General features: G+C 37.4%; 1 protein-coding gene and 1 long non-coding RNA gene across 4 annotated transcripts in view; one reads left to right on the top strand and one right to left on the bottom strand.

The window, feature by feature from the left end:
• LOC309496979 (protein NLRC3-like) overlaps positions 1-19,273 on the top strand; it is a gene marked incomplete at its 3' end in the record, with an annotated part of 43,586 nt that overhangs the window by 9,352 nt on the left and 14,961 nt on the right. For 2 of the 3 annotated variants that reach the window (XM_082167185.1, XM_082167184.1), the window contains 4 exons: positions 69-116; positions 6,823-8,626; positions 8,990-9,163; positions 12,052-12,225. In XM_082167185.1, the coding sequence (XP_082023311.1) occupies positions 69-116; positions 6,823-8,626; positions 8,990-9,163; positions 12,052-12,225 (2,200 nt within the window). Of the gene's footprint in view, positions 1-68; positions 117-6,822; positions 8,627-8,989; positions 9,168-12,051; positions 12,226-19,273 lie in introns of those variants that run through there. The other variant, XM_082167186.1, reaches the window with a different exon arrangement.
• On the bottom strand, positions 15,485-16,352 carry LOC309497111. Its single transcript, XR_014205393.1, has 2 exons — positions 15,734-16,352; positions 15,485-15,697 (listed from the first exon to the last, which is right to left on the bottom strand). It is a non-coding gene; the product is annotated as an uncharacterized lncRNA (long non-coding RNA).

Below are 19,273 nucleotides of genomic sequence, written 5' to 3'. Positions count from 1 at the left end.
CTTAATATTTATCTTTAACTTCTGTTTATTTCTAACCTTCTATATTTCTCCTTTCTTTCTCCTCACAGATCAACAAAAATGCTTGGAGACAGCAGAGAAACACAGAGTAAAACCAGGTAAACCAGCATTAGCATAACAGTAAGATGGGGCTTCCCAAACTGTGGGCCATAGCAATATTGCAGGGGTGGAGGTGGTTTTGTTGTGTTTGTGTTTTCGTTTGTTGTTGTTGTTTTCTCCCCCTCATAACTTCAGTATAAAACATATCAAAACTATTTTTCTATTACAGATGAGATGAGATAGATTAGAGAAATATTCTACTTTTGAAATAGCAAAAATAATACTATAATAATAGCAAAATAGTTTTGGTATGTTCTAATAAAAAAATACTTTTTCTTTGACTTCTATGCAAGTAATCTTGTAAATCTCTAACTGTACATCTTGTTATGCTGGTGCTTAGGAGCCATTGCTTACACATCACATCTGCACTTTATTAGAGCATCCTCACTAGTTCCAGCTAACAGAGAACGTTCTCAGAACTGTGGCTAACATTCTGGCTAGGTTTTCTCAAGCTTAATAAAAAATGATTTCCCTGTAATGTTAATAGAACCTTGTTCAAAGTTATCTGGTCTTTAATAATGAGTTATTACTTGACTGTTTGATCATCAAACTTAATCATTTGTAGCAAGTTGTCATTTATTAAGAATGTTGTTCTAAGATTATTTTCCCCAACATTATAAGAGCAGTAGCACTTTATTTTACAGTCATGTGAACAATGCAGTTGAACCAGACTCAGCATTGCTTTGATTCAGGTCTTTCACACTTTCTTCTTCAGACTTAAGCAGATCATGTCAGAACATTTCATCTGAGAAATTGTACATCATTGTTTTCACAGTATAAGTTCTTGGAACTACTTTTTGCTTAACTGTGGCTGTTTTGCTCCAGTTCTCGTAAATTTTGATTTTGACGATGTCATCCATCCCCAATGTCATGCAGAACTTTTGTTTTTCTTTCAGTTGCCTACATTTCTGCCTCATTTTTTCACATTTCCTTTCTGTTGAAAGTTGAAAGTTTATTTGCACATATAACATTTAAAATACAACTTTACAAATCCATAAAAGAAGAAAACAAAAATACTGTGCGGGAGAGAGTGAGAAGACCATAAGGTCTTAGAAAACCACCTCCCCAAAATCTCATTAAATGGACATACAATTACATGATCAAGCAAGACAATTTAATCAATACATCAATCATTTTAATATAACAAATTAACAAGATAAACTTATTTACATGTTAACATTATTTTCAGCTCTCTTTTGAAAGAGTTTAGAGTGGTTTTAGTCTTTAAAGCAGGGTCTAAATGATTCCAGAGGGAAGGCCCTCTGTATTTCAGTGTAGATTGATTAGCTGTAGTTCTACAGAAAGGAAGATAAAAATCTTTGCAGTGCCTTGTAGAGTAGGCATGAACATCCGAAGAATACATGAAAAAGTTATTAAAAACTCTGGGCATAATATTTGTCATATTCACATACTTATACATAAAAATATTTATGCAATAGATGTTAACATTAAATATTGTCAAAATGTTATATTTTATGAAAAGCGGAGCAGATGATGACAATCTATTTGAATTACTCATAATTCTTAAGAATTTCTTTTGTATTAATAAAATCTTATTTAAATATGTTAGGCATGTTGCACCCCAAACAATATTACAGTACAGAATGTGGGGATAGATTAAACTGTAATATAATGTTTTCATACATGAAATATCAATTAAAGAGCGAACTCTACTCAGTATACCAACAGATTTCATTATTTTTCTGCAAACATATTGAATATGATATTTCCAGGTTAATTTTTGGTCGACAATGACACCTAAAAATTGTATTTGGTTCACTTGGCTAATTTTCAAACCATCAATTGATACCTCTATGTCCTGACAATCTCCTTTGTTTTTTGTGCTAAAAATCATAAAATTAGTTTTTTGTATATTAAGAGAGAGTTGATTAACTTTAAACCATTTAGAAATATTTTGTAATTCTTCATTTGCTTCTCTTATCAATGTGTCAATGTAAGAATGAGATAATAGAAGACATGTATCGTCTGCAAACATGAGTGGCATAACATTTTTACAAACAACTCTTAAATCATTGATATAAATTAGAAATAATAGAGGTCCCAAAATGGACCCCTGCGGTAGACCCCTGAGAGACCTGTTTTGAACAAGATGGCAGTGTAGTACGAAATTTCCGAATCATAAGCATTTCAGCTGGGGTCATACCACACTCTAGTGGAGAGGTTCTGTAATTGAGCAAAGCAAGGTAAGGATCAAACTTCTGCCTGATGCCTGATGAACATTACTGTGAACTCGTTCATTCTGGTGTCTGTGAACAGCACGGTCTCTCAGTTTAACTTCGTTCAATAGGATGCCAGATTTCTATAGAGCCTTCCAGGTGAAAACCCGGCTAAAACACACCGTAAACAGGCCTTAAGGGGCGGCAGTGGCTCAGTGGTTCATGTAGCTTGTTTACAAACCGAAAGGTTGGTGGTTCAATCCCCGGGTCCACCTGACCAAGTGTCGAGGTGTCCATGAGCAAGACACCTAACCCCAGCTGCTTCCGACGAGCTGGATGGTGCCTTGCATGGCTGACACCGCCGTCGGTGTGTGAATGGGTGAATGTGAGGCTATGTAAAGCACTTTGGTGGCCATAGGTCTGTGAAAGCGCTATATAAATGCAGTCCATTTTAGGGGCAGTCATGGCCTAGTGGTTAGGGGAACTGGTAACCCAAAGGTTGCTGGTTCGATTCCAGAACCGGTGGGAAATGACTGAGGTGCCCTTGAGCAAGGCACCTAACCCCTAATCGCTCCCCGGGCGCCACACAAAGGCTGCCCGCTGCTCTGGGTGTGTGTATCCACGTTTGCAGTGTGTGTGTGTTAACTACTCACTACTCTGCTCCTAATGTGTGTGCATTAACTTGGATGGGTTAAATGCAGAGGTCAAATTCCAAGTATGGGTTACCATACTTGGCCGTCATGTCACTTTCACTTTCACTTAATATGTAGCGGGAAAAAACACCCAATCTGGCCGCATGCGTAATCAAAACAAAAATCTGCATGTAGGCGACAAAGCAGAAAAGAGGCATCGTATGATCATTTAAACGAGTTTTATGACAAGGTCGGTGAGGATGGGAAAAATCTTACGTTTCTGTGCAAACTTTGAAAGGAAAAGAAAATCCGCACTTGTTGAACCTGCCTGGTATATTTTTCCAGGATTCCAGTATTTCTTTTTAGTATGTACTGAAATGGAAAATGATTAAAATTGAAAAAAATATATATTTGCACCTTAAGCATTACTGTCCTGTTTTTCTTTTAATAATTCCTCATTAAAAAAGACTATTCAAGCAGCACGTTTTTCCTCATGTTAAAACTGATCAAATAATTGCTGTCTGTGGTTCTATATGGGCTGTGGCAATAATTTAGAAAAATAATAGCTCGTAGCAACATATGGAAAAAAAGAACTATGAACTAGTAGAATTTTGAAGTATGAACTATGAACTGAACTAGTCAAGTTAGGTATATTTGTATAGCGCTTTTCACAATACAGATTGTATCAAAGCAGCTTCACAGTATTAAATTAAAATAATACAACAAGGTTTGTTTCAAGTGGAATTTATTGATTGATAAAATTAAATAAAATATCCCCAAAATATCCCCAACTGAGCAAGCCAAAGGCAACAGTACATTTAAAAAAATTAACTAGTACATTTTAAAATTTGTGAACTGAACTTTGAAATAGTTCATGTAGAAAGTGAACTTTCCCAACACTGCTCTCACAGCTTTTTTCTGAATCTTGTTGAGAAAATGCACTTCTTTGACTGAGGAAAAATAGGAAAATTCAATGTCAGTGAGATTTAACCACACCCAACAACAGTATCAAGAGACCTAAAAATGAGGGCTCAGAGTCTACGTAAAAATTTTGTTGACGAAATCACTGCAATAATATCCCAGTTTGGATGCGCAATTACAGCAGACATATGGACAGAAACATATCGCAAAACGTCATTTTTTCGGCAACTATTCATTACATTAATGACCAATCTAAGCTACATTCAAGAGTGCTTTTTGCTGCCCCTTTCGACTCAAACACCTCAAAGACGGGTGAATTCAATTCAAAGGCTCCTGCAGCAGAATCTCAGAGTATTTGGCATTGATGCAACAGAAATGGGCAGTAAGAGTTTTTGTCACAGATCGTGGAGCCAACATGATCAGTGCCTTACGAGGATACACAAGACTAAACTGCACAGCACACATACTAAACATGACCCTGTCCAGTGCGTTTGCTGCTGCCGTGATGGAAATGTCACCAGAGATCGCTGAGCTTCTTACTTATGTTAAAAAGTTGGTTACATATTTCAAACACTCAGGACAGCAGGGCAAGCTGAAAAAGTCACTGAAACAATCTGTTGAGACACGGTGGAATTTGACTGAATTCTGTTTTGGAACAGTTGAAGACATTGTATCTGTGCTGGCTGAGAGCAATAATTATGACAAGATCAGACACATCAGCACCAACACACTGAAGTTGGTCGTATCGTTCCTTAAACCCTTCAAGGAGGAAACTGATGACTTGGAAACTGACTCCAAGTGCCTCACTGGTTCTTCCGTGAAATTAATTGAGCACTGCAAGTCAGCCACAAAGGACCCTCTGCTCTCTGAAATCGCAACCGTCTATGTGACACGGCTGTAGGAATTACTGTCAACAGACAGCACTTCGCCATTGTTCAAATCTGCGAGGTTTGAAAATGATGGATGAAAAAGGGCAACAGGATTTAAAGTTTGATACACATGGTGAAGATCTTGAGCCGACACCTGCCAAAAGGCCTGGCGTTCTCCGTAAATTTGCAGATTGGGTTGTCCTCCCAATACTGAAGACTCCTGTGAAACAACATCATTAGAAATCCAGATTCAGGAGTATAGGACCCTGAAGCTTGAACTATCAAGTGAACAAAACCTTCTGCAATAGTGGCATTCTCACAGTTCACAGTTCCCTGCCCTGAGCAACCTGACGAGATATGTCCTTTGCATCCCGGCCACGAGTGCAACTTCAGAGCGAGCATTCAGCCTTTGTGGGCGTTCAGTACTGAAACGTCAGTCAGCGACATAATTTTTTTTGCCCGGATGTTTTAAATAGTTCGGTAAAAAAAAAAAAAAAAAAAAAAAAAACATTTGTCAGTATAGCAAGTAAGCCAATTTATTTTACTTTTCTCTGTGTCATTTTGTGTTGGCTGTTCAAATTCTGCACTGAGCAACCTGGCAGACTATTTCCTTTGCATCCCAGTCACGATTGCACCTTAAAAGAGAGCATACAGCCTTTGGTCAGTTTTTGGACGAGAGACACTGAAACGGTCGTCATGACATTCTTTTCTTGCATGGATGTTAAGTAGTTCTGTTAAAAAAGTTATTTAATTTCGCAATAGCTAGGCCTGTAAGCCAACAATTTTCATTTATTCATATTCTGCTTTTTTTTTTTTCTGTGACATTTTTTATGCTACTGTCTTGACAGTAAAATGTTAAAATAATTTTGTATCTTGACAAGACGAATAAAAATAACAAATAGCTACCATTTTTGTGTAGCCTACATTTTATATTTGTTATACCCAATCTCTCTCTTTCAGTAGGGGAAATTTAAATGTGACATTCTAGAAACGAGATATAAATTTAGCGGGATCGGTCGGGTCGGGAAGAAAGTCATTGTAAGCGGATAGCGGGTAAACAAAGAGAGTGAATTGTAAGCGGGAACGGGTGCATGCAGAATAGAATCTAGTGGGAGCAGGACGAAAAAAACTCCTACATCTCCTACATGTGAGCTGCATCTGGATAAAATTTTGTGGTGATGGCATAAAGTAATCAAAAGTTACAGCATTCAGAAACAAGATAGCCTTTTTGTTCATTCCTTGACGCCCCCTAATGGTCATTTTTAAAATGGTTCCTCTATGATAAAATATCTTGTGATCAATGCAATGGATTGTTGATTTAATTCTAATAATCTGCTGTAACAAATGTGGTGCCATTTTCTACGATATGTGCATGTTTCATGAGCTGAATGATTTTTTTGACACATTGCAGTACATGTTACAAAAACATATTTTATAAATTATAAATAAAAAATATATATTTATTAGCAAATAAAGCATTTGCATTACTTAGAAGTTAATCAAATTGGCTACATTCATTGTAAAGTTCAGACTCTTATCTTTTAAATGTTTTATGTTGATCAAGGTAGTAGTTTTGAAAATATGATTATTCATTTTTTTGTCGCTAAGTGGTGCCCATGGGCAGTACACTCTGGTTTAGAGGGGCCACTCAACACTCGTTAGGAGTTAATCAAAATGGTTGCATGCATTAAAAATCTGAGTATCTAAGCTTTAAAATGATACCTGAATGGAACCACATATGTTGGTTAAGTTAGTCCTAGTTTTTGCTGGTATATCGCTAGCTTCATGCATTAATTTTGAAAAATACATTGACCAAAACACAATTTTCTCAGCTTTTTGTAAAAGACTACGTCAGGATCAAATTCAGAACGATGATCAAACAATGATTTGTGGGTTCAACATTACGTTTGGTAAAGTTGGGCAGTTTTAATTTTATAGGCTGTTTGATGTTCTATCGCTTGTTTCTGCTTCTTCTTCGTGTTTTGATCCGGAGGTTCTGTACTCTTTCAGAAGATGCATACTAGCATCCCCTGAAAACATGAATTGTTGGAGTTAAAAACTGATCACTTACTCTTTGCTGACTTTTTCTCTTTTTCAAATGATCAGCTGCAGAGGAACATAAAGCTGCTCTTCATGATTACACAGAAATCAGCCTCAGCCTAAAGAACAAATTAAAACAGGACCATGAGCAGATATTGATTGGTAATTCACAGACAGGTCATCGGCAGTGCCTGAATGATATCTACACTGATTTATATGTGGTGGAGAATGAGACTGGAGGAAGAGTGAACAAGCATGAGATGATACAGATCAAATCAAGTCACAACCAATTGACTGCCAAAGAGACCCTTATCCAGTGCAACGACATATTCAAAGTCCAGAGTGATATGGGTCAACAAAACAGAACAGTGCTGACGGTGGGAACTGCAGGTGTGGGAAAAACATTCTCTGTCAATAAATTCATCCTTGACTGGGCTGAAGGAAAAGAACATCAGGATATAGTATTCATTTTTCCACTCCCATTCTGTAGACTGAATTTGATTAAAGAAGAGTACAGCCTCATGGAACTGCTTAACAAATACTTCTTTAGTGGTTGTGAAGAACTGTCCTCCCTTCCTGAAGATGATGGTAAGGTCATGTTCATCTTTGATGGGCTGGATGAATGTCGCTTCCCCTTGAGATTCAATGAAAGTGATGGATTTACAGATGTTCATCAAAAAACAACAGCGAGTAAGATAGTTACAAACCTAATTGAGAGACACCTGGTTCCCTCTGCTCTCATCTGGATCACATCCACACCAGCAGCAGCCAATCTGATACCCCGAAACTACATTGATCAAGTAACAGAGGTTCGAGGATTTAACGATGAACAAAAAGAGCAATACTTTAAAAAAAACAGCAGACCTGAAGTTGCTAGAAAACTCATCAGTCACATCAAGAAATCCAGGAGCCTGTACATCATGTGCCACATCCCCGTCTTCTGCTGGATCTCGCTCACTGTTCTTGAGCCTCTACTGGCTCGAGAGAGCAATGACAAAACTCCCACAACTCTCACAGGGATGTACATACACATCTTTCTTACTCCGCATCAACAGATCAAAATGAAATACAGTCCTGAACCTAAAGCCAAAGTCAGGTCTTTTGATCAGATTATTCTGAAGCTTGGGAAACTGGCCTTTCAACTGTTGGAGAAAGGTCAACTGATTTTCTACAAAGAAGATCTTGAGAAATGTGGGCTAGATGTCAGTGAAGTGTCTGTGTTCTCTGGGTTATGCACTCAAAGTTTTCAGGAGGAAAAGTTTTTAGCCGGAAAAGTTTACAGCTTCGTGCATCTCAGCGTACAGGAATTCCTTGCTGCTCTCTATGTGTTTTTGATGGGCAAAGATGAGAAAGCTGACCTATTTCTTCAATCCTGGGAAGAAAAACTGGCATGGACACTGTCCAAAAAGCCACTGTTTCAGCTTCATAAGGCTGCAATCAAAAAGGCTTTAGAAAGCAAGAACGGACACCTGGACCTTTTCCTCCAGTTCCTTCTGGGTCTCTCACTGGAGTCCAATCAGAGTGACCTGAAGGAACTACTGCCAGGACTGGAACTCAGAACAGAGAGCGTTAAAGACACTGTTGAATATATCAAAAAGAAAATAGAGAAGGAGAAATCAGTAGAAAGGACCATCAATCTCTTCTACTGTCTGAGTGAACTGAAAGATGACTTTGTGGAGGAAATCCAGGAAAATCTGAGCTCAGGAAATCTTTCAGCACAGAATCTCTCCTCTGCTCAATGGTCTGGTCTGGTGTTTGTGCTCCTGATGTCAGAAGAGACTCAAGAGAAGTTTGAACTGCAGAAATACAGAAGATCTGATGAAGCAGTGATGAGACTGCTGCCGGTGATCAGAAACACCAGAAGAGCACTGTAAGAGGCTTCTTTACTATCATGAATATACACTGTTAGTCATTTTAATTGGGCTTAATCTTACATGGGTGACTTGTTGGCAAAGACTCTTCAGAAAAATTAAATAAATGTATCAATGTGTGTGATGATATTAAATGCAAATGTCAGGCAAAACTCAGGAACCTGGATTTTAACCGTTTTATTATTCTTTATTTTATCAAAAATTAAAGAAATTATAAATACTAGTTATTTTATAAAGACAACGTTTATAGCTTTGCTTATATCACTTCAGTCAAAAATTTTTCTAAGTTATCTATGCTACAGATCATAAACCCTATCTAATAAGCATTAATATTGCTGGGGGTTTTTTTGTTCTCCACACAGGCTACATAGCTGTAATCTCACTGCTCAGTGTTGTGAGAGTTTGTCTTCAGCTCTACAATCCTCAAACTCCTTTCTGAGAGAGCTTAACCTGAGTAACAATGACCTGCAGGATTCTGGAGTGAAGCTTCTTTCTAATGGACTGAAGAGCCCAGACTGTCAGCTGGAGATACTGAGGTAAATGTTTTTTAAATAATTAACAAAATACTATCACAATGAAGGATTTTGAAGAGACAAAATCAACATTTGCAGGACTGTGATTTTGTTTTGTATTTCTAAAGATGTCCATATTTTCTGAGTTGAGAAGTATGACCCACGTGGACTGAATAAGTCTGAGAAAAATATTGTTTGGTGTGGTGTTTGAAGTTTGAAATAGAAAATTGGCCTTAACCTGTGAACCTTAACCCCCGCCAAATAATGGCAGTTCATGAACCCTTTACACTAAAAGCAGAAGTATGGTCTCATTTGAAAGCAAACACTTGGCAGTTTATTGTAAATGCAAGTCGGGTGTTTTAAATACTCTTCTGTGATCTGATGTGGCATTGGATAAAAAAATCAGACAGAAAATATATTATTTTATAGTATTCTGCACAATTATAAAGGCTATGTCGATTAGCATTGCATTATTAATATAATATATTATTATGAAAATACCCGACATGGCCTGGAGAACACATATAAATCATATATTGTTGCAATTGTGTGTTTGTCTCCAAAATGTCTTTATCTGCATGTTACAGCGATCTGAACGAATGGTCATAATTCATATTAAAGGTATCAACTCCTTTTTTTATTTTCACATCTCCTGACACAAATTAAGACCTATTAGACGTCCAGAGAGGAGGAGCTGGACGTCATTTGACTCTGCAGTGAGTACCACTTTGCATGGTTTGCTTCCGATAGCACTGAAGAAGATAGTAGTACCATGTAGTGGCTGTGTTCTGGACATCCTTAGCATCTCATTCAGGGTTCAAAATAATACCACATGCCAAATAACGATTATTTGAAACAATGTTTTTCACCAGTTGGCTGGCAATTCTAGCAATAAATGTTTGAGCCAATGGGATATGGCTTAGTATGAATTTTGAAGATTGTTGTCACTGTGACACCTGTCTTGGACTTTGTTTTGCCTTCTGTGTTTGTGCACCATGTGTTTTCTTGTAAATCAGTTTCACCTGTTACCTGTCATCATTCTTATCAGTCATCACTCACCATGTGCACCTGTTGTCACTTAGTCTCCTCATTTGTCTGTGTATATAGTCTCCCTGGTTTCAGTTCTTCCTGGTCGGTTCTACGTCTTTAATGCTTGCTATGTTTGGTACGTATCTTGTTCATATATAATAAGTAGAGTTTGATCGTTATCCGTCTTCTTCATCTTCCTGGTCTTCCTGAACGTGCCTCACTCAGCCAAAGCGTGACAGACGAACCAACCACACCCAAAAAGATGGTAAAATAGACTGACTAAATTATGGAGAACATGGGCGTTCCCTGAATCTCCGTACCCTGCTGAATCCTGCAGATCAGTTTGTAACCTATTTCCAGGATGGCCAACTGATTGAGAAATATGTCGAGAGGTTCCTTGAAATTTCTCACCATGTGGACTGGGCAGATGATGTCCTAAAAACTGTCTTCTGCTATGGACTGGAAGATCATCTGCACCAGCAAGCTCCAGCAGAAGCAATCCCAGGCACGTTCGAACAATACCTGGATCATGTGCTGTGGTTGAGCGGTTCAGTCTTCACTGTGGGTAAGGCTGATTCTAACATCACCGCTCAACCACCGTCACCAGCCATCTTCATTGCCACACCTCCTATCTTCGTCCAGAGTCCAGAGTTTCGTTCCACCAAGGCCACCCTTCCAGAGTCTCGTCCCGCCGAGACCGCCCTTGTCCCGCCGAGACCGCCCTTCCAGAGTCTTGTCCCGCCGAGACGCCCTTCCAGAGTCTCGTCCCGCCGAGACCGCCCTTCCAGAGTCTCGTCCTGTCGAGACCGTCATGCCTGTCAAGCCTGAGCTTCTTTAAGCCATGCCTGTCAAGCCTGAGCTGCTTCACATCATGCCTTTCAAGCCTGAGCTGCATCACGTCATGCCTAAGAATCTGTCTCCAGCAAAGTTGGCCACTGCCTCACTGCCCGAGCCCTCAGCGGAGATGGTCGCCGCTACGCTGTCAGGTCCTGAGCCTGAATTCCCACCCAACCTCCCTCTCCCACCTCCTCTCATCATCCAGCCGCCATCCTCATCTCCTCTGCCTCCTGTCAGCCCCTTTACTCGCATTCTACACGCTAGTGGAATGGTGGTCTCACTGAGGGGCTTCCAGTCCTCAGCACCATCATGGACTGTGGATGCCTGGAATCCTACTCCTGCCACCGTGTCCAGGATTCCACATTGGCCCATCAATCCATCAATAGCTCACCCCTTGGCTTCTACCTTCTTCATCTCCACTGTGGCCCATCAGTTCACTCGCCCTCTACACGCTAGTGGAATGATGGGCTCACTGAGGGACTTCCAGGGACGACACAATTTTGAGGAACAATAAACTGCCAAGTGTACGAAACAATGGGACGAGACAATTGTGATATAATTATGTAAATATACAATATAACTTGCACATTTTTCATTTACAAGCAAGTAGCACATGATCCTGTTTCCAGTGTTTCAGATTGGCTTGGACATGTTTTTAAATCTTCTCAACAATTAAGAAGTATTAAGGTGTGTCAATGTTTTTATTCTCATTAGCTCCCTGCATTTTTCTGTTAAAATAAAAATGTAATTATTTTAGTTTATAATTTATTAACAAATATAATTAATTGCAAATAATATATATTTTATGCACACTTTCACTCTTATTTGTATGTCTAATATGCTGAAAATACTTGTAGAAAATGTTGTCATATTCAGTTACACCTTACATAAATTATATTAATTAGTCACTGGAAATTTATATTTATTTATTTATTTATTTTAATTTTTTACGAAGTTACAAATAAATGACACCTAATGAATGGCTGAAATAGATATAAATGTAATATAAAGTCATGTGGACTATTTCTGTGTGTGTGTGTCTGTAGGTTGTCTGGCTGTATGGTGACAGAGGAAGGCTGTGGTTATGTGTCTTCAGCTCTGAGTTCAAACCCCTCACACCTGAGAGAGCTGGATCTGAGCTACAATCACCCAGGAGATTCAGGAGTCAAGCTGCTCACTGATAAATTGGAGGATCCAAACTACAGACTGGACAAACTTAAGTATGTGAAGCAGGAAGAGTTTTGATTAAACAACTAAAAACAGCATTACCATCTTCATGTATTACAATCCAGTTTAGCTGTATTTCTTTCATATCTCTATACAATTTTTTTATTGATAATTAACCGAGGTTTAGCTGTAGTTATACTAATGAATGCTTCTTTCTGATTGTTTGATGAACTTTCTAAGGTGTGTAATTATTTTCCAGTAAACCCACACCTTAATTAGTTCCAGTCATGTCTTGACCACATTACAGTTCCATATCACTTCGTCAAATGATTTCAGTTATTTCAGCCATCACTTTACTTACAACAGCTAAAAAACAAGCCACTGACACTGACCAAGACAAAGACACTGACCAAACAAATAAAAATAGCAAACAATAAGATAAAAATGACAAACCATTTAAATGATTTCCCCACAAAATTAAATTTTATTATCTATTGAAAGTATGCTCTTTTCACACTGGATCTGATCAGCTTCACACAAAGAAGGCTTATTTGTTCTTAACCCAGTGCAGGGAACTACACTGCGACCAAAATGGTCGCATATGCGACCTTTTGAAATGCCATTGCGACCTTAACCCCCTGAGGTCTACGGTATCGCCGGCGATACCAGCTCGCTTTTTTTTTATCAGTGTAAAATAAACTCATAAATACTCTGTTGAATTTGATTTTTCATAGGAGTTTCGTACATCAATCGATTCTGTTAAATGTGTATTATTTTTGTGTATACTCATAATAAAAACAAAGTGTTGAGCTTTTCGCCAAATAAAGAAAAATAAACACGAAGCGAGTTCTGCCTTCTCTCTGTCAGTGTAGTCCATTCTGAAACGCGTCCGAAAATGAACAATAACTCACCGAATACTTCTCACACAGACACGTGAGATATGTCTTTATGAAGCTTGAAATCTCTTCTTTTAAATGAAGTAATTTATATAAAAAACAAATGTTTTCAACTCATGTAATCCGTTTGAAAGCAAGGAGAGGTACCGTTTTTCCTTCTGCCTCATTATGTCTATAATGAGTTGAGGCCGCCCCGCCCCCGGCGCTATTCAAATGGTAAATAGTTTAGGTGATCTAGTATGCATCGCATACGCCCCCTGATCAATACCATAAAAACACAGTTTCTTCATCAGACTTACTGATAGTTCATCGCGTTTTGAGTATGGCACGCTTCTCCAGTAAAGACGCCCTTCAGATGATTCTGGACAGCGAGGAAGTTGTTTCCTCAGAGGAAGATTGTAACTCAGACTACAAACGGCAGCATTTTGAAGAGCGAATTCCGCCGAGGACACAATTTCGGAGTAAGTTTTACTTAAAAGTCTTTTGTCTTTTATTTTTCGTGTTCGCATTTATGAGGAAAAAACAATATTACGTGACAGTTCTCCATTATGGACGCGAGCGCTCTGAAAGCCACTGAAAGACTTTCAAACTTTCACAGAGACCTCAAAACAGAAACTACAAATCCTTTCTTTAAAATGAATTTCGTTTTGTATCAATTGTATCTTAATTTTAATAATTTTTTCATTAACAAATTTCCTGGATTTAAAGTAAATATAGGCTATAGCAATCACAACATAAGGTGCTTGAACTGGAGATCATCATTAACCAGACCGTAGCCTACTCGCCTCACATGTCAAAAAAATGTGAAATATATTTACAGAAAGCTGGTTCTAAACAAAACCATCCAAAACAAAAAACTATGTAGCCTAATAAATGTGCATTTCTCCGGTGCGTTCACTAGCCTACTGCGAAGATCGCGAGTCAATAGCCTATCGTCAACTTCATCTTTGCCAGAAGTTACATTTAAATTGCGTGTGTGAATGAATGAAGATGTTTTAGCAAACTGTATTGCTATACTGAGGAAAGGAAAATTCGACTGAAATATGTTGAAATAAAATGTAGGCTATTTGTATAAGCAACGTATTAAACTGCAAATTAACAATATGCCCTAATATTTCATGAAAACAACGTTACAGTCAGGCGAAATATGAAAGACAACATCTTGTTGACTAGATTTGGGTACAGTTTTTACTGTAGAATATACTGCCACGTCAAATAAGCTTTTGTTTAGCAATTTCTATATCTATTTTTGTCAAAAATAAAGTCATCAATTAAGATGTTAGCTGTTCCAATGTTGACTATATTCAAACTAATGAATACATAGATAAAATGTAGGCCTATAATCATTTTTTTTTAATATTTTTTTTAATATCAAGAGTACACTTGAAATATTGTTGAAATTGTAATTATTGTTGTAATTGTAACCTTTTTAATAAAATAGCAAAACATATTTACAAGATAGATGTAAGCAAAATCTTAAATGGTCAATATAAGTCTTCTTCTAAATATATCTTTTGTCCTTGCATTGTGGCTCAGTCAGTGTCACACCTGAGTGAATGGCTCATCATTATGCAGAGTGGGTGGGACATTGTATTCTAAGGTGTAAACCACTCCTCGTTCACGCCCCCCTCGCATATTGGCTTTCCAAGCAAAACCTGTTTTACATCAATTTAAATCAATGTATGGTTTTATGTGAACGATAAAGCAAGACTATTTTCACATAATTTTGAAGAAAAAACTATAGGCGAGGACATCCATTAGTCAAAAGTCTTATTGACACATATTTACTATGTGTTTTGTGGCCTTATTTCAGAAATTTTAGTTTTTAGTTTTTTCAATAACCACGCATAAACATTATTCTCTCAAAAATGAAAACATGTACATACACATGGCTCACATATTATGGTAGCCCTGTTTGTGCTATATAGAGTGAATTTACACCTTTGCCATTAATATGTTTATATGCAATTGAAAAAAGCACAAATGTCAGGGCATGTCAGAACATCTCAAGGGCCCCAAAAACAGCCCAGACCCCAGAGGGTTAATTTTTAATGGGTCGCAAATGTATCACTGATTAATTTTGTACCTATGTTTTAGGCAATATGCTATGATTTACTATGAGCATTTATTAAAACAGAAATGTGTATTTTAAGAATACGTTTTATAACGTGCTCTGAGCATTCAACACATCAAATTGGCTTCAGCCCCGCGACCGTTACTTAGATTAAAACATACCATTGTATCAGTGCTGCGCTCTCTCTCTCTCTCACACAAACACGGACGTGCGCGCACACAGAGAGAGAAGATAATTGTAAAATGAAAATTGACGGGCTATAGTTTAAATTTTGTTCTTGTTTTTTTTCTGTCAAAATGTCAGAAAGTATTTTGTATTATCCATCCGTGTTTTTAAAATTCGTTAAATGACGGACGTTTTACTGTTAACACAGCCCTCATTATATGTCGGATTCGTCTAACTTATACTTGATATTATTTTTAGAATAAGTGATTCGTTATGCTATTATTGGACTCCTGTCTATTCATTGTCAACTGTTTTCTATAAATATGTTTTTATTGGCTAACATTTATTCAGCTAATGCGTATCCTGTTTAAAATGTGCAATGTTCAAACCCTATTTTTTTACAGTCTATGGTTCAAACGCAAAGACAGCACGTCACAAATAGAAGCCCTTTTCCCTGTGCTATTTAGTATCATATTTGGATATTGGAATAATAAATTAAGTAGCCTATCTTAATTGTACACAATATTCCGTTTTTTTTTTTTTTTTTTTTACTGTTTTCTAGGGGTTTCTTAATTTTAGACAAGTTGAACAGCACACATTATATGCAATGCAATATAATGCATGTGTGTCCTATGTGTGACATTTTGCACACAGGTAAAGGTGCCCAATATCAGTAATTTCTAAAGTAAAAAAGTGTTTTGGAAAATATCTCTTTATTTGATTATCAGTAAATTTGTTTTCTATACAGAGATATCGGTTTCGGCCACAATTTTCACATCGGTGCATCACTACTTAAGAGTTCAGGAGTATGCCCATCTATGCCAACCATAGCATGTTGAAATCCATTTTGCACTTTATTGTGTACTGTATTTTCTATTGCAGTAAATCTATCCCAACCAATGTTAAAGAAAACAAAAACAAGAAGTCATGTGGTTTAAAAGATGGCAAGTAAAATAAAAAGCACTTCTGTATGCAATACAGTTTCATTAATGTTCATTATTATCCAGAGCGGCTTACTATAAATAATTTGTGCGACCAAATCATGTTTTGCGGCAGTAACTGAAAAGGTTAGTAGCGCAAGTGCCACCAGTGGTAAAGGTTAGTGTAGTTCCCTGCAGTGGTAACTTTCATCTAGGTTGCACAGCTGTAGATGGACTTTACAGGGTAATCAATTCACCATAGGTGCATGTGTATATATATATACAGGTTTATGAATGGGGTTTATGTGTGTGTAACTACAATAGAAAGAGAATAAATATATAAATTAACTCACATGTTTCAAGTAGTTTCCAAAGACATTATTTACATGAACAGTTTACATACGCTTTTGAAGAAATTCTCAGGTCAAATGTTACAAATGAATTAAACCATGAAATCTTATACCAACACTACCACCTAGTGGTGAGAAATGGTACATATATTCAAACCCAGAACTGTTTATGATGTAATTTACAGAAACTCCATGTGAGTCAAGTCACCTTTATTTATGTAGCACTTTTTACAATACAGATTGTCTCAGGCAAAGATTTAACATGCAGTGTTTGCCTAACAATCTTGTCCGCAGGGCACATTTGAACCCCCATTTTGGGCTCTAGGTGAGGCGTTGTGGGACAGATCAAAGTGTAGGCTGTGTCTGTGTCTCCCAAATTCCATCTGCGGCCCACTGGGTAAAGTGTGGGCACAGTTTCTGGGGCCAACAGTATTTACAATGAGCATGCATGCTTAATAAGCAAAAATAGTTTGTTCTTACTAATTAATATCACAGCTGAAAATGTGGGCCAATGGGCCCCGTCCTAGCTTACCATTTTAGGTTCCCAGAATATAATTTTTGGGGCCCTGGAAAAGTTTTGACATGCCCTGACATTTGTGTTTTTTCAGTTGCTTATAAACACATGAATTGCTAAAGTCTCAAATGTGCTAAATGTGAGTGCCATGTATGTACATGTTTGTATTTTGAAGAAAATAAAGTTTATGCGTGGTTATTGAAAATAAATAAATAAATAAGTCATTAAAATAAGGCCACAAAACACATACTAAAATAAAAAGACCTTGATATAAATACTGGACTTCTGTACTTACAAAATCCTGAGCTGTAAAAGTAAAAATATATTTGCGCTCATTTGAACGTGACCTATGACATCCTTTGACTTGAAATTAATCTAAATTCAAACGATCTCATGGATGTGACTGTTGTGGTTCACGGTCATAGTGGCAACAGCTGCTGCAGTAAATGTGGAATATTCTTTTTATATTTACCCAGTTTAAAACCATATTACCAATCGAACTGAGATATTAATAATAATACTAAACATGAAATGGCAAAAAACAATGGATTCACAAGATACATAATATGTGGTACATTGGCATTCTTAAAGAACTTTTATTGACTTGAATCAGGGTGAAAAGAAGGGAGTAGGGTCATTGTCAAAAAAAAAAGTCATTGTTTTTGCATAGATAAGCGAGGAAAGAAGTTTGGACAAGGCTGTTTTATGCTCTTTCTCTAAGATATTCTCTCCAGATTAGTGGGTTTTATTGTAGGGTGTTTGATCTCAACTTTTGTCTTAGCAATAAACCCCATGATGAATTCATGTCAAAAGTGGATTCACTAGATTCTTCACTACCACAGTGATCCGGTAGTGGAATTTAGACTTTGTCTGGATGTATTAAAGGTAAGGTAGCAATATAACTAGTATATTTACCAGCGGTATGCATAATTAAAATAAAACACATAATTAAACATAGAAATACCGAATTTCGTAATTACAATTACAAAATTGTCTAAATTAGTTGTTTTAATTGCAAATCATTAATGCAAACCTAAGGTTTCAATCAGGTCAATTAGAGAATGAAATTTACAGAAACGGAGTTTTAAAATCTCTAGTTTAGCTTTTGCCAAGTCTCACTCCATGATGCAGGTCTGACTGGGAATTGTGTGGTTGATTGATAGAAATGCCTGCATTTCTTGTCTTACAGTACTCGTCTTTCTGTCTTATTGAATGTGTGCAGTTTTAGTCAAGTATGAGATTGGCTGTTGATGACACTTTTGTTATGGACAGCTTATTGTTTACATTTTACTGTCATTGTCACAGTAATCTCATTTTATGCATGTGGATTGTAAAGAAAGTTGGATTAACACAGAACCTCAAGCATCTGATCTTAAATCAATGTTTTAACTGTCCTGGGCTGTGTTTCCTGATAACGATGGATCTTAGCACTTACAAGCATTTTCTATGAGCGACTTTACAAATGTTCGTGTTCATTTCACGTTTGTTTAACAAAAATGTACTTAGCACAATGGCACGCAGATGTGCTTTAAGTGCTACTTAAGAGTTGCTGTCCATATGTCAAGTGCTGAAATGTCACCTTGAAGAATGGCTCGTAATTGTAGCACACGCTTGTATTTTGAAATGTTTAGCCTAATTGTTTTCATCTGATGTGCATTTTCTACTAGACCAATCATCTATAAAAGCACAAACCTACGGGTGGAGACACCAGAAAAATGGCTGAACCAAAAAAAACAAAGAAAATAATTTTTCAAAAAGAGGAGATTAATGTAATTTTAGAGGAGGTGGAGCTATACCATTTTTTCTTTCAGCTGGTTTAGGGGCAGTCATACAAATAAACAAAAATAAAATATCTGGGAGGATATTGCTACAAACTGACTGCAACTAGGGGCATTACAAGATCAGAGAAGGAGGTCAGGAGGAAGTGGCAGGACTGTGCCAGCCTTGCTAAAAGGAAAAGGGCACTGCAGTGGACAACATTTAATAAAACAGGCGGTGGGACCAATGAGTCCCCCCTTCTCACAGCTGAGGAAGAAAAGGCCTTGTCAATACTTGGCACAAGTGCTTCAGATTAGTAGGAGTAGGGGTACTCAACCTCAGCCTGAGTCAGGTCCTTCATCCTCAGAGGAACTATTAGTTTCATCAGCACCTACCATCTCCTAGTCCTCCAAACAACCCTCCC

This window comes from Leuciscus leuciscus (assembly GCF_965113295.1).
Source record: "Leuciscus leuciscus genome assembly, chromosome: 4".
In the NCBI taxonomy this organism is placed as follows: domain Eukaryota; kingdom Metazoa; phylum Chordata; class Actinopteri; order Cypriniformes; family Leuciscidae; genus Leuciscus; species Leuciscus leuciscus.
The sequence above is the reverse complement of the archived record's forward strand: the minus strand, read 5'-3'. Positions and strand labels throughout refer to the sequence as shown.